The sequence below is a fragment of the Bombus vosnesenskii genome, unplaced genomic scaffold (assembly GCF_011952255.1).
Source record: "Bombus vosnesenskii isolate JDL3184/JDL3185 unplaced genomic scaffold, Bvos_JDL3184-5_v1.1 scf7180000013265, whole genome shotgun sequence".
In the NCBI taxonomy this organism is placed as follows: domain Eukaryota; kingdom Metazoa; phylum Arthropoda; class Insecta; order Hymenoptera; family Apidae; genus Bombus; species Bombus vosnesenskii.
Genome location: NW_022882925.1, coordinates 8,237,162 through 8,252,642, shown reverse-complemented (window position 1 = coordinate 8,252,642; position 15,481 = coordinate 8,237,162). Strand labels below are relative to the sequence as shown.

Sequence of the window (15,481 nt, the reverse complement as noted above, 5' to 3'; positions counted from 1 at the left end):
TAAATCAGTTAAATGAATTTTCTATTTCTCAGGTCAACCACCACTTCCACAATAAGTTGAAACAAATCATTATCCTCCGACTAATTGGGCTCTCCAAGACCTTTCTCCATATGAACCCAAAAGAAAACCTCGAATAGCGTAGGTCAGTAGATCAGGGTGAGACAGTTCTGCCCTGTCTCACCCTGTATCTATTCAGGTCGACGTTAGGCCTGGGCTAAATCAATTTGACGAGGTGGGAACACGTGTGGTGGCGAGAAAAGTGACGATGGACCCGCACGAAGAGCGGCTCGCGACACAGACGTGGTACGTGGTGTCGATTGTGGACGCGATCGCGACGATGCAGTGATTGAGTAGTGACCGACGGGAGGACGATGCATCACTCCGGAGGTACCGGTTACGGGACCGGGCCCCAGGAGCGAGTGCACCAGGCGCCGCGAACTACCGCCCAACCTGACAAGTGTCCCTACGAGACCTACCAGGCGCAGATACCGGACTGCTGTGCAGCTGCAGCTGCGGTCCAGGATCCATATCCACGGCCGCCCAGCGGATATGACGGCAGGTGCTACGATGAGTGCCATCGCAGGACTCCATATCAGGAGGACACCTATCCCCAGGTACGTGAAATTTTATATTTCTAACATTTTTTAGAGCTTTCCTCAAATCATAGATCCACTGGGAAGCTAAGCTAAGATAAATTATGCTATGCCGTACTATGATAGGTTTAAAAATATTTCCTTTAACACATACACCGCTGCACACAAATATCTGAATATATTGGTCAATTTCTATCAATAGTGTGTGAATATTATTAAACGCATAAATTAATGGTAAATTAGTGGTCAAAATTAACAGTTAACATGGTATCTTTTTGTGGAATCAGTAGATTTGTATATTCCAAAAAATCTCGATCGAGATCCATCATCTCCTTTCCTCGAATCCTATCCCAGTTCCACCTCCATAGCAATATCGCATGACTTTTTAACAATTTCAATTGCTCTTCACGTCTTTTGCCTTCTACTTTCCTAACGTGTTTCAAAGTGGAAAGCAATCCGAAGAATTTTTTCATTAAATAAATCTCTCGTTGCCATAGAAAATTACAAAATGTCGGCATGAAGATTCGATGAAATTATCGACACTATCGTACCCTTCTCCTCTCCTCCATTGTAGCTACGTGAATATCATGTCTCGATCCTGCAGCGCGTTAATTAAATTTAATTTGGCTTGAGGCGTATGCAGGTTTCTTTAATTGGCCCGTTAGAATTGAACGAATTCGCAGCAGCGCAACGAACCCAGGTCCTCTCGATCCCAATATTTATGATTATTGTTCGTTGAAAATTAAATTTCACGGCAGCAAACTGGGGAAAAGAACGGGTTAATTAGTGCTGAGAAGGGAAACTTTAAGCCGTTGATGATTCAGCAGGTAACTTTGTTCGATAGTCTGACGCCAGCAATATGAGCCATTTCGGGCTTAACTAATTCTAAGACCTCATGTTACGAGGAGTTCGTGCAACATTAAAGAATTACATCCGACCTCACGCAGCCGACTAGTACCTCTGAAACGCTTCTAATTGGTACATTAATTCGAGCACCTGAAGCTAATTGTGGACGATTATTGTACCAGAGTGCTTGCAATCGTTGGAAATGTTATGCCCGGAACCTAAGTTTAAACGACTATATTAATATTAGATGACGCAGAAATATTAGTCACGTAAATTCTATCTTAATTTCATGCCCAGTTCTTCTCAAAACATCGTAAAGTGACAGTACAGCGATTTTCATAATCAATTAACGAAACCTATTCTTCAATACCTGTTATCGTTGAACCAATTTACGTGTAATTCGCGAGTGGTTCGGCTTGGAGCGGCTATTGATCCCGAAAATAACTGCATCTCTACGCAACGCATTTCGTACATTTCCATTTTTTGTTCGCGCTCTAAGCGCGGTGTGCCATCTCTCTCTCAATGAATTCTCGTTCCCTTTTGAAATTCCTAGGCATGCGCGCGACCGTGTTTCTTTGATCCCTGCTTCAGCGAGCATTACTACTCGTCTACTTCGTTGCACCTAAAATTAACGATATGCGCATATTTCTTTGAGCTGGTAAATATTAACGTGGCTGCGTTTCATGGAAACGCGTCGTTACCTTAAACTATTCTCGCTGCTACATGCTCCCCTGCTGTCCCCGTCCTCGCGCAGCTTGCATTTCAACCAAGTGACGGTTGTTAATGAACAAAAAGGTTTTGTCCTGAAATTATGACTCCCAGGAACGAATTATACAAGGTTATCTTTCCTGTTGTTCGTGGAAGATAAATATGCATGTCTACTTTTCTCTATCTAATATGGAAATTTTTTCTGAATATTTAAACTATTATACTTGACATTAACTATTGCTTCTTTGTATCTAAGCATCTTTCAGTATCGTTTATTTTAGATATCGAAAACTTGAATTCATAGGCATATATTCTTTGTCTATAACACATTAGGTTATACATAGTTGAAGTGTGTATTGAAATTAGGAAAGAAAAGGCCACTTCTGACGTTATTCATAGTTGAGTAGTCTCGAGAGGTCAATTGATTTTGGACATAGAATAACATGGGCTATGTATATTCCTCAAATATTTTTACTTGTTTTAACCAATACACGATATATCGGGAATATCAGGCTATTGAATGTTTTATTTATAGCTGTTTGAGTATCATATATAAAATATTTTATCTGTTATACGTTTGAAGTAAAATTAATAATCAAAATTAGTAATCGCCATCTTCTTCTATAAAATCAATAAATAAGAAATTTTAATTATTTGCATAAATATCGCCAGTAAAATTAAAAATTTAAAACACGATTCATCGATATGTCTATTATATATAAATAGTTTCCAATATTAACTGTCACTATTTTTGAATAGTAATATTTATATAATGTGTTTGCGTGTCAATATTTCTCAAAATTGAACTAGATCTTTATTAAAACTTTCGTTTGAAACGGCAAAAATAAACATTTCATTAATATATGAAAAATATATATTGGAAAAATAGGTAAATATATATAGAATGTATTTCTTGTATTAAAAGAAACGAAATCGAAGACCAAGAGTGCTTACTGTGAAACAAACGCGATAATATCTCATTTTATTGGAAACAGATACTCATCTGCGGCTGTTTTGTACCTATTCTAAAATTTTCAAACGAAAGGAATCACAATCTTCCCTACTCTTTCCCTTCACGACTCAGTTGTTAGTTGAAGTGCTACCGCTACATCCAATATCAGAATATTTGTTACTATCAACAATATTCGTCGCGAACGTTATTTCAATAACGATTCGAAAAAAAGAGATTTCAAAAGGGAGTGAAAAAAAATCGCTATTTTCCATAGCCTTCCATTTCACGACCCGATTGTTAAGTGAAGTGTATCACTACGTTCATCGGTAGAGAGATTTGTTACTGACAATAGCGATCGTTACGAACTTTACTGACATGTTTCAATTCGTGTTTCAACTTTGAGAATTCGATTGACAGCGTAGATGTTTAAATTACCTTCGAGTTACTTCGACTCCTTCCATTTTATGACTTCCTCTTATAGGACTTTTCGTAGAACTTTGTATTTCTTTTCTTACAAAGTATTAGGTGAAATCAACTTAGTTGAAATTAAATGCAAGAACATTTCTTCGCAAGAAATTGTTCAGATGAACCTTAGCGGATTTGATTGGGCTTTACAAGTACATATTGAACTTGCTCCTGCCACTAATTACGACTATCTTCTTTCTCAATCCGATTATCTATTAACTGCTAAAACGCTATAGAACACGTGTCATTAACGACGATCATCATCGCAAACTGTAATAACATTATTTCATAAATCGCCATTTACAACAATACAAAGCGTCGAGGAGCAACGTGTGTTCATCAGGTGGAAAGTGGAGCTTTCATGCAGAAATCGCGAGGTTCGCCACGGTTCGGCTGAACCTCGAATTCAGCGTCGAATCTTCCGGCGGCCATTATGGCTTTTCGGTTACCGAAAATTGATTCGACGGGCCGGCATGCATGCTTCAAGTTCGAACTTTTGCCGTACGTATATTTGGCCGGTATCGATTTGGCCTAGTTTCTCCGTTCCGCGTTTCCTCGCCATATTTTAGGAATTCAGGCAACGCGCGCTTGAGCCGAGAGAAAAGCGGTCCCGGGAAATGTTACCGTTCGAAATAAATCAACGTTTATTCTTCGGCAATAAGCCTGGGAATGCAGCCACCTGTCCCAAACTCGTCCTCTATTGCTATTCGATGCAATTTCGATGCGTAATACGCGTGTGGAACGCATCACATACACACCACCTTTCCCTATTTTTGTCTTTCTTCGTCTCTCTTTCCTTTATTTATCTTTTCTTTTTACTCTTTACATTATCTTTCAAAACATCCAAATATTTCGAGTATTAAGCGGCAATTATTTACCAGTACCTGATAGTATTTTATAAATTACACATTCCAGAGATCCCACGATTAATCCTCAATTAATCTTTGAAATAATATTGCGATATTTCCTAAAGCTGATTTCACAAGCCGGCCATGCAGTTCGAATTAAAAGCTTGGAAATACATTACCATCTCTCGTGAAACAATGGACGTAACGATTCTCGATAGTTGTAACGTTACGAGATTCAACCATAGAGAGGGAATATCGATGGCGAAAGAGTCGCGAGAGATCGATAATGTTTCTCTCAAGTGTTTTATTGTCAGCCGGTGTTAAAGCAGACGGTCATCGAACCGATTCCCCTTTTTTCTTCGTCGTCGTCTCTTCGCTGTTACTCTTAAAAGCTATTTTCCAAAGAGGAAACGGGCTACCTTCATCTTGGCAAATGAGAAATCGATGCGTCATTATGACGTTTAAGGGAAACGGACACGCGAAATGGAAATTATTACTTCCCACACGCGCAGAGATTAAATTTTGCTTCTGTTCGTTTGATGTATATCTTATTGCGGTATAATAATTGTATCGATATCTGTATCAATAACTAGTTTTCCCCACTATCTTTCTCTTTTTCAGTTTCAATTTTTCATCTTCAAAATGATAGCAAAACCTTCGATCATCTGACGCAAATAATGGAACATAATAATAGAATACTGAATAGATTCAGTACACATCAGATAACCATTGAACACGAGAGCAATTAATATTACATTTAGCCGGTAATTATCGAAATTGCTAATTATATGTCTATCTCCTATCATAGTCTCTAACATAATTGCGATATTAATTTCAAAAATTTTCTCTTATTAAGTCACAAATGTATCGCAATTCACGTGAAAAATTTTATTAGGAACTATGTTTTATTTATTAGAAATTATTAGAAATTATGTCTCATAAAATCGCAAATCTTAGCATTATTTCTCGATATCTTTCAATAATACGTATGCGATTTTTACACTTAAATACTTGTAATACTTATCGGTAAAACTATCAAGTTTCAAGCGTAAAAATACATAAGAAACGAATAGTGTAAAATAAGATAGAAACTTTTGTCAAGAATACGTTCATCGACATCCGTGGTAGACTTCCAAGAAACAAAGCCTGGCTAAAAGTTCCCTGTGGAGAATGCTGTTTCGTCGTTTACGGATTGAGACCATTTATAAATTGAAATCGATATCCACTGCCTCTCGGATGCTTTTTATCGTGAAGAATTATAGGGTAACAGATTACTCATACGGAATGAGGACTGATTAGAATTCGAATGATATAGGTCAACAGAATGTGCAGGGTACTATCATCCGTAAGACATCTCCTAGAGGAACTTTCTTCTCGGGATCGTTGCTGAGTCGCTTTCAATCAACTTGTGAAATCGATGTATCCTGATATAATATTGTGACATTGCTTGCGGCTTCACAAAAAATTTTTGAAAGGGTGGAATCTTCCTTGAGATTTGAAATTGGAATCTTCATGTTCTAAAAAATATTTATAAGCAATACATATGGAAAAGAAAAGAAATATCGCAAAGCATAGCACAACCACGAGTACTACATACTAAGGCAGGTATAACATATGGTAGGCATATGAAAAGGAGAATGTTAAAAAGTGGCCATTTTTGGACCTCATTGCGAATGAAAAATTCTTGCAGGTCATTGAAGAGTATCTCTCTAGGAACAAAACTGTTATTAGCATATATCCGATAGAAAAGTTGACAAAAAATGAATGCAAAGATGAAAAAATAGCAGAGGTTCAACTTACCCATTCGTTATACTTTGTCTTCATCTTTTTCGGATGAACCAATAAATCAATTACGACTTGTTACTAAAAACTGGTATATTTTTGAGGTCATTAATGGACGTATAAAAAATCAATTCGAGTATTTAGACAAAAGTATCTAAAATAATACATCGTCTACGTTATCTCAGGATTATAAAACAACTTGTGCCGTAACACATTGTAAATGCCACATTTAAGCCAGTATCTACATCTCCTCTTGATCGCCGTATTACGAATAGAATTCTACATCATTCGAATGAAGTTAATCATTTATCTGAATTGATACACGGAGAAAACTTAAATATAAGGCGAGCACAATTTCACCGCATAGAAGTTGCTCGATTGGAATTTCTTGCAATACTAAGTTATAAAGATGTTTACGTACATGTGGCACACATCAAATGGGACAACCACCTGGATATTGTGCAGACCGTATCGACGAAAATAGAGACTTTGAATTCCACATTACAATAGCGTTCGATACCCTTGACTATCAAAAGTATCAAATTGAAATATAAACGAATAATAGCATTTTGATTAAGATAAAATTGCATTCTAAGCACTTAAATAATGTAAAATATTTTATTTGCGTATTAAGTAATAAAAGTAAAACGAAGACTATGTTGTTGATTGCCGTTTTCACGTAGCAACGATGTTGTGCTATTTCGGATTTGGACGATTACAAATACCAATTGGCATAGCAAGTATTGTTGTCTTTGATAACGGGTTCTTTCCTTAGCGCACATTTATCGCCATACAGTACGCGGGCACCCCTAGGGCCACAGGGGTTGGGGTTACGCCCAACCAGCGCACAAGGCACCCAGTACCTTGCTACCTGGATGAGTTAAGCCTGGCAGGAGCTGTCACTCGTCTCAGGTCGAACGGGGTGCTTTCTAAGCCCTACCCTCTCCAAGACGGTTCCGGAACAGGTGGTACACTGCTCACTCGCCGAAGGCCATTCGGGAGAGCCAATAACCCTCGGCCCTCTTGCCAGCATCTTGGCTATCAACCACTGCGACCAGGAGTCCAAACCCATAATTGGCCGAGCTGAGGTGTCCGAACTCCCTCCGGGCTTTTACTCGACCCCCGTGGTACCAACCTTAGTCATTGGTGGGACTATCGTGTGGATGTACGGCACGTCACTACCGGCCGGCGACCTGTTAACTATGCTCGGCAGTTCCAGGTGGGACTCACGTAAGCGGGGGTCTCAAGGTACAAAGTACCCGGGAACTTATCCCGACGATCCCACCCTTGGTTTCAGGATATTTTTTTATCTTTGCGCTCATTGTTTCCAACTTTTCCATCCTTTTCTCGGATAAACGCTACTGAAATTTTTTGTTCCTAAATAGAGACTCTTCAATGTCCTGCAACAAATTTTTGTTCGCAAGGAGGTCCAAAAATGGACACTTTTTAACATTCTCCTTTGATCAGCACTGATTGCGTTATCATAATGGACACCGTCTTCTACAATTTATATTCTTTTTTAATAGATTTTCCGTTCTTTCTCGCCTGTTATACCTCTAAGAAACAAAGACCAATGACAATCCTTCGATATTCGTCACCAGAAGGTATTCAGTAGCATTTGCACAACTTTTCGCTTAATCATCCCGTTCGTACAAATACCTTCTCTGACCTGACCTCCGTTGTCTCCGCGTTTAACCTATCAACTAGGTCGTCTTTTAGCGAGAAATTCCTTCTGGCACGGAATTAAGAACTAATGAAGACAAATTAACTTCGGTTAGGTCGCTTTTAGTTCTGGTAAATATAAATATATTGTGGAATTATAGAATGATAAAGTGATGGGGAACATTGGCAGATGTAAATTCGTTCATCTTCAGCGAAATTTTTAGACTTTTTACAAAATATTCAGGGGTAGACTAAAAATAATACATCGGAAGACAGACTATGAGGGGAAATAGATTCAGGAATAACATTGATGATCATCAGACTCTGAAGAAATTAACGATCCTAGTGAAACATGGTAGAGATCATATTAAAGATTAATTTTTTAATCATTTTAAGGAATTTTATTTTCCTAAGAAAAAGCTACCTAAATGAAAGTAGAGTAAGCAAATAAATACTACGGTAGAATTGAAATGTATAGAGTACCTAAGTTGCTACAGTCGTTGAGTATCTTACGGCAAATGTAAATATTTATCAATGTGCTCTGTATTAGAGCCATTATCGTTAATTATTCCGGAAACCACTGTCTACGCAAACAGTCTAGTATAAATCAAATACTTCTAAACTTCCTATGTTCCCAGCTCTAAAACTTTATCGAAATCTTAGCATAAATCAGCTCTTGGGTAACCCAACCAACGAACGTTAAGACCTTCATCATTAAATATTCTGCAAACCATTAAATCTCTACATAGGTTGTTGCTAAAGCAACACGTTCAATTTGTATTTCTTGTCTGCAGCACGAAATCAGAGCAATATTCTAAGATTATTGTACGTTTAGATAGATCAATGAAATATTTTTAATAAATTTGAGATTAATTCTCAAATTAAATGTTTTCTAAGAAACAACGACAATATTAACCCTTTGACAATGTAATAAAATAACGAAGAATGCAGAGAAAACAGATTTAGAAAACAGTTAACTCTTTATCTGCCAGGTTTCTTGTGCATACAGTACATATTATATGTATTTCGGGACTCCTCCATGTTTTCCTGTATTTTCTTTTCTTCGATCTTGCTGAAATTTTGCAATCAGCAGGAATACAGGTAAAGTAATGATCTTTTCTTTCTCTCCATTGTTTCTTCTATTCCTATTTGATATTTAGAATCGGCAGGAGCAAAGGTAAATGATAAATTCAATGATTTTTTCTTCCCACTTTTTCCTGTACTTCCTTTTCTTTGTTTCCTTCATTCTCGATTAAACTTAAAACCTCGAAAGCAGGAAAAACAAAGGTAAATAATAGTTCCAAGAGCGTTCGTTTCCCTTCCCTTCCTAGTTATTTTCTGTATTCCTCACCATTCTTTCCATTCCTTTATATTTCTTTTCATTGTATTCTTTCTTTTATGTTTCTTCCCACGCCTCCTTTCTATTTCCTTATATTTTTTCTTTACCCCTTTCATACTTCCCTTTCTTTATCTTCTTTCTCATCCCCTTTTCCTTTTGCTTCTTATCCATTGCTCATCTTTCTATCCATATATCCGTCCTTTCTTCTATCCATGTATGTATAAGAATCGTAACAGAAATAATAGAAACAAGATGAAACAACTTTTGATAAAAATTTCCTGCGAAAATTTAAGAATCTACATAAGGAAAACATAACTCGTAAGTAAGTCGCACGCAAAAGCTCTTTAGCATTGAAATTCTCAGGTATTGGCAACAATTTTTTATCATAAACGAAATTATGTATTAGGAAAACAACTGACGAAGAGCTGACATGCAACAATTTTTTAGAACTAAAATTTTCAGATCATGGTGGGAATTTTTAACCACACATGAAATTTTGCATCAGGGGAATATAATTAAGTGACACGTAAAATTTTTCGGAACTGAAATTTTTATGTTCCGAGAAATTTTTTAACTAAAATCGTAGTTTTAAATCAGAAGAACATAACTTGAGAAGATGTAGCAGGAAAAATTGCAATTTTGTACCAGGAAAATATGGATATGATTTACAATAGGCTTTTAATACAATTTATACAATAATTGTACATCTTTCTGAAGCTCACGTTGTTGGAATATACAATATACTTAAATCTAGCGCAGTATAGATACAAAGTATGTTTAAATGACAAATGAATTAGCAATCAATGTAACTTAAATAATTTACTAAAGATTCGCTTGGTTGCAAAGATGATACGATTTTTGTAATAGAAAATATGAAAACAGAGTATAGAAATATTATCAATATTATACTCTACGAATGTAATTGCACATATATAAAAGTTATATAAACCATACTACGTAATAAAGAATAAATTTGTAATGTTGATTTATCAATGATAATAGTTATCTGTTATATAAAATTATTAATAAATTAGTTTTATTACAACAATTAGTGCCTTTAAATTTGTATTAAAAAAAATAGAAGTTTAATTAATAACAATGTTTAACTTTGACATTTTTAAAGCAATAGTAAATATAAATTAATAATATCCATTTGTAATAATAAAAATTAGGTTTACCATTACTTCCATTGACAAAATGAAATACAACCATTTATGATTAATGGAACAAAAATTAAAAATTAATACGAAAAGATTTCTTAAAGAGTAAAGATAACAAAGACCTTTTAAACAACATTTAAATGATTCACTCACCTCAGAACTACCAGAATACCTAAAAAGCATCTAAGAACTATCTCCAGTGTCATCCATCTCCACCGAAGACTTGAAGGAAATTAACAGTGTGCGAAATTTCATGACTTTTCTCGATTATATCCACCACTATTTTTTAAACTTCTCATAGCAATTATTCGACGCCAGACATAATACTGAAAATTAGTAAATTCTTCTTTCTAAACAAGCAAAGGAATTGATAAAAAATTCTTTCACGTGTTATATCTACTACTAAAATTCACGAAATGAGAGGAATATATAATCGGATATTTGTTATATGATTTATTCATTACCATTTAATTCAAGAAGAACGATTTTTTTGTTGCGTCACTTTGGGGCAAAAAATATTTTCCGTAGAAAAAAAATTTCATTTCGGCCTTCTAATTTATCGATACGTTGTATCGCCAAAAATTCCGCGTGATTTTTAATATCCATTGACTTTATTTTATTCACATTGAAATTTAACGTTAAAATCTCGTGTCTGTGTTATCCTCACGAATTTCATACGGTTTACATTCAATATGCGATTATGAATATATATACATATATAGTCTGTCTTTAATTTTGTTCCTAAAAACATAGATTACTACGAACATCCGTAGTTCTAAATAATGAAAATTTAATTAGTGCGAAACGTATTGAACAGTCGAACTCTCCACTCGAATATCCTATCCTCCGTTTCCTTCGAAACTTCTATCGAAATCCCACCACGCATTACCTCGCCTCACCTTCTTCAATAATGCAGCAGGTGAACGCAGCTTATCGCAAAACCTTCTCCGTGTCGCAGGATGTACCTCCGAGCTTCCATCGACCCCAGTCCAGACTGGGATACGAGGAACGTCCCCAATCTCGCGTGGGATATACCTCGGATTCCAGGTGCGCTAGCGGACTCGGGTACGATGACACGGGAGGTGGCTACCTGGACCAGAGCGATCCAAGGATGTATTGCACCAGCGGTTACTGCATGGGTGACACCATGATGGCCGCGAGCAGAGGCGTCTGCGGCGAGGAGGTTGAACTAGACATGCGGAGGCACATCCAGGCATGTGCCTGCACCTGCAACCACATGGGCTACGGGAACTACATGGACTATCAGGTAAATTATCCTTTTAATCGATTCGTCTTTATTGGCGATTATATGCGACTATGTTCGAGCGAATGGGATCGTTTTCGCTAACGTAACCATATTGCGACAGCGATGATTGCTGCTTTGGGATATCGTTTGGAAAATCAAAATTGGGATAAATGTAAAGACCGCGACTAGTGTAATGTACAAAAAATATTTGCACTGTAAAGAATTTGATCAATAGTTAGTTCGATATAAAAAGTCGACATTTATCCTAGACACTCGCATAACGTTACTCCTCTTATTAGCACAGTAATTTGAACGTCATGTCACAGGCATCGACGTATGTATTCAAACATTTCACCTTCCTGTGTGCACCATATTCATCAGAAGGATTATTCCTAGCGGAACGGGTGGGTTCACGGTGCTAAATGAAATTTAGCGTTCGCGCCTTTGTTTTGGGACCGGATTATCGGTCGTCGGGAATTAAATTGTTTCTGTGGTCGCATTCGTGCAAAAGTAGCGTGTTAAACGCGAGAAAGTTAAAACGAATGAAATATATTGCTGGAAGTAAGATCCCTCTTCGAGGGTTTTCGACGTTAATACCATTTGCCTGGATATATCAAACTCGATTTCAAAATTCTGCCAGCTAGCAATTACAAGGATTGACCAGCCGAGTAATAAATTCGAACGATGAAGCAGAACGTACAGGGGAAACGCTTGGTTACAAACTACAATAATTTCGTTTCGATGATGTTTAATGATGGTCAATGTCTGTTTAATGTTTGTGGTGAAGTCGCAGACTGTAGGGTTTACTGTGTCTAATTGCGAAAAGATGATATTGTACATTGTATTAAAAAAGAAAATTGTAGAAGTATAAACAACGCACGAACAAAGCTATTTTTTCTAACAAACGAGCTAATGCACGTAGCGTTGAACGAGTTTCAAATTCAAATGCTAAAATCACTTCCTCCTCCTGGCAACCTGCTCCCTACTAAAATACGACCTACGCCTACATTTCGATCAGGATTTCGAGCAAGTACGACGAAAGTTCAGCAGCGACGCCCCATTTATGCCTCGGAACAGCCACTTTTTGATTGCTTTCCCATCTGTCGAAAGTAAACGTTTTAACGTTAATGGCACCGGCCGATCTGATTCTCTTGCACGAGAAAAGCTGGACGCGGCGTGTTCGTCGGGACCTGCTTCGACAAACGACGATAGTGTCCAACTTTCAACTTTCAACGTGTCCGAACTTCATCGAACGAATGGCTTTTAAGTCCTTGACTCTGAAACTGGATCCTGAAGAAACTCTGCCGTACGCTTTACCAGAAGACTGAGTTTCAACCCTGTCGTGCACTTCACCAGAAGGACACGCGAACCTCGACGTCGCGCCATCGTGTCTGAACGCTTCAGAAAAAAAAACGATGATTCTAAGCATTTATTATAATTTGCCTTTTTATGTCGAAATCATAATCGAAACTAATATCAAATCCCATATATCACCTACAAACTCATCAGAAAGAGTAACATTAGTTCCAAACTGACTTATAAGCGATATATCGGGCCAGATCCTGAGTCAACAAAGAGTTCGACGATCGTAGAAAACCGTGAAGTGTTGCTTGCTTTCGCGTTGACGCACCTCGCGAGGTATCGCTCTAACAGAGATTACGGACATATATCATTTCATAAGAATGTTCCGTTGTTGCGACACGGCGTTCGTCGCGACGCAAAGAAACAAATAACAAGCACGAACGATAGCGACTCGTCGAACTATTACATTTCGTGCTCCAATTCTCCACCAAGCTTTGTCCCACTCTGTCTCTTTTCGCCCTATCTGAGCCCTGCTCGTTAACGCCACTATCGCGAGTAATTCATTGCCAGTCTGAAAAATTCTCAAAGAATTTCTCGTCTGCCGCGGCTATACGCTTCCTGGTTCCTGGCAGCGTCTTCTTGTCTTTTATATCGGACCCTGAAATTCTTCTGTGAAGTCGAGGAACACCGTGGCCGCGATAGAATGGACCGCGAGAAAGACGAAAGAGGGGAAAAAGGCGGACAGAAAGAGAGAGCCAAGGATAAAGGAAGGATGGTGAGGCGGCACTCAGTTTCCGGCGAAAGAAAGGACCCGACGGCGTTATACTTTAAGTCTTTACGATTACGTACTTGCGATAACGTACGAGCCTTCTATGGAACCTCTACAAAAGGCTACTTCTCTTATAGAGGGCTATGGTGGGCGTTTGTTGTCACCGCGCTTTCTCTATCCCGCACACTACTCCGGCTGTGTGCTTTGGGGAAAATTTGAAGGTTCCCTGATGCCACGGGAACGCGTCCAACTGCGATGAGAAAGATCGATTGTTCTTTTGTCGATCCGAGGAAAATGTACGTCAAGGTTTGGCCAACCTTTGTCCAGGACGGATACTGGAAAAGGATCAGGGGAATAATGTTTGTTTTCACCGCTCCCTCTTTTCTAGGGCTCTTTTACATGACTGGCGATTAAGGGACTTTAGAATTCTTGACAATTCGAAGATAGATGATAGGCTAATAATCGTGAATTTGTTATGAATGAGAGACGATATAAGGCAAATCGCATTTTGCCTAGATAAAATATTAACGTCTAATTGCGTTCGATATGAAACGAATAATTTTTTGTTTGTTCCAAAATAAACGACGTTTCAGAAAATTCTTCTTGAGATTAGCTACCGTACGATTGTGTATTATGCATAGTGCACATACTGTAAAAACGATTGAAATTATAATAAGCGAAGATTTCGAGAGCGTGAATTTATTATATCGTAGTTTATAATCATTTACATTATAACGTTATTCTCTATCGCAATACGTTTTCATAGTTTGGAAAAATATAATGGGTTTTTGAAACAATAAACGTAGGATATTATTCGATAAAAAATAGCAATGTATTGAGTTATACCATTATGATTCTTGTCCTTCCAAATAACAAACTACGTGCTCGACCGAAACACTATCCACGGCGATGTTTTAATTAAATCCAACGCATTTGTCGCAGTAAACATTGGTCAATTATTGCAAATTAAATAAAAGAATACCGAATATTCTTCTTAACAAACTTGGCCTCCATTTTCATTAAGCAAAAAAATTCTCTGATATTCTCTGCAAGTTAATTAATTCCCCGTCCAAAGTGAACCATTTAAATTTCCTCTTTTCCCCCTCTCCCCCTCTCCCTAACACTCGTACTAATTTGAAACGCTTTAAAGTTACTTCCTGACCGCACAAAAAGAGGAAGCGACGAGGCAAAATAGGTGGCTCCTCTTGTTCCGGCGTGTTGCGAGCTTCGCAACATTGTTTCTTTACGATTATGCACGGTCCCTCCGAGCGAACTTTTCCTTTAGCGGGGGTCCGTGTTAGAACGCATCTTTTACACATGACTGGGGCGGTAAAGCTCGAGCATCTCCAGGAACCGTAGCAACCAACACCAAAAAAAATTTCAAGACTTGTAGTGCACCTTTCCAAACGATCTGTTATATAAAGGGTGGTTGGTAACTGGTGGTACAAGCGGAAAGGGGGTGATTCTACGCGAAAAAAGAAGTCGAAAATATAGAATAAAAATTTTTCGTTTGAGGCTTCGTCTTCGAGAAAATCGACTTTGAATTTTCGCTCGGTACGCATGCACTTTATCACGTCTCGTTATAACGGATCTCACTGTAGATCGTTGTCTCGAGGGAAAAATTAAAAAAAGAAAAAAAAATTTTTTTTAATTTTTTATTAATATACACGCAAGCGTCTTACAGTTCCTATGTTTGTTGATTTTATAGCAGTGATTGTGAGAAACGTTCTCGTTTTGTTAAAAAAAATTCATTTTCGATATTTTTGACTCTGCGGTGACAAAGACTGGTGAAAAAATGAATCGCGCTGT

General features: G+C 37.7%; 1 protein-coding gene across 3 annotated transcripts in view; it reads left to right on the top strand.

Annotated features, from left to right (window-relative positions):
• LOC117242982 (dipeptidase 1-like) overlaps nt 1-15,481 on the top strand; it is a 146,113-nt gene that overhangs the window by 35,693 nt on the left and 94,939 nt on the right. For 2 of the 3 annotated variants that reach the window (XM_033510064.1, XM_033510066.1), the window contains exons 2-3: nt 197-614; nt 11,314-11,622. In XM_033510064.1, the coding sequence (XP_033365955.1) occupies nt 372-614; nt 11,314-11,622 (552 nt within the window). In that variant the 5' untranslated portion in view covers nt 197-371. Of the gene's footprint in view, nt 1-78; nt 615-11,313; nt 11,623-15,481 lie in introns of those variants that run through there. The other variant, XM_033510065.1, reaches the window with a different exon arrangement.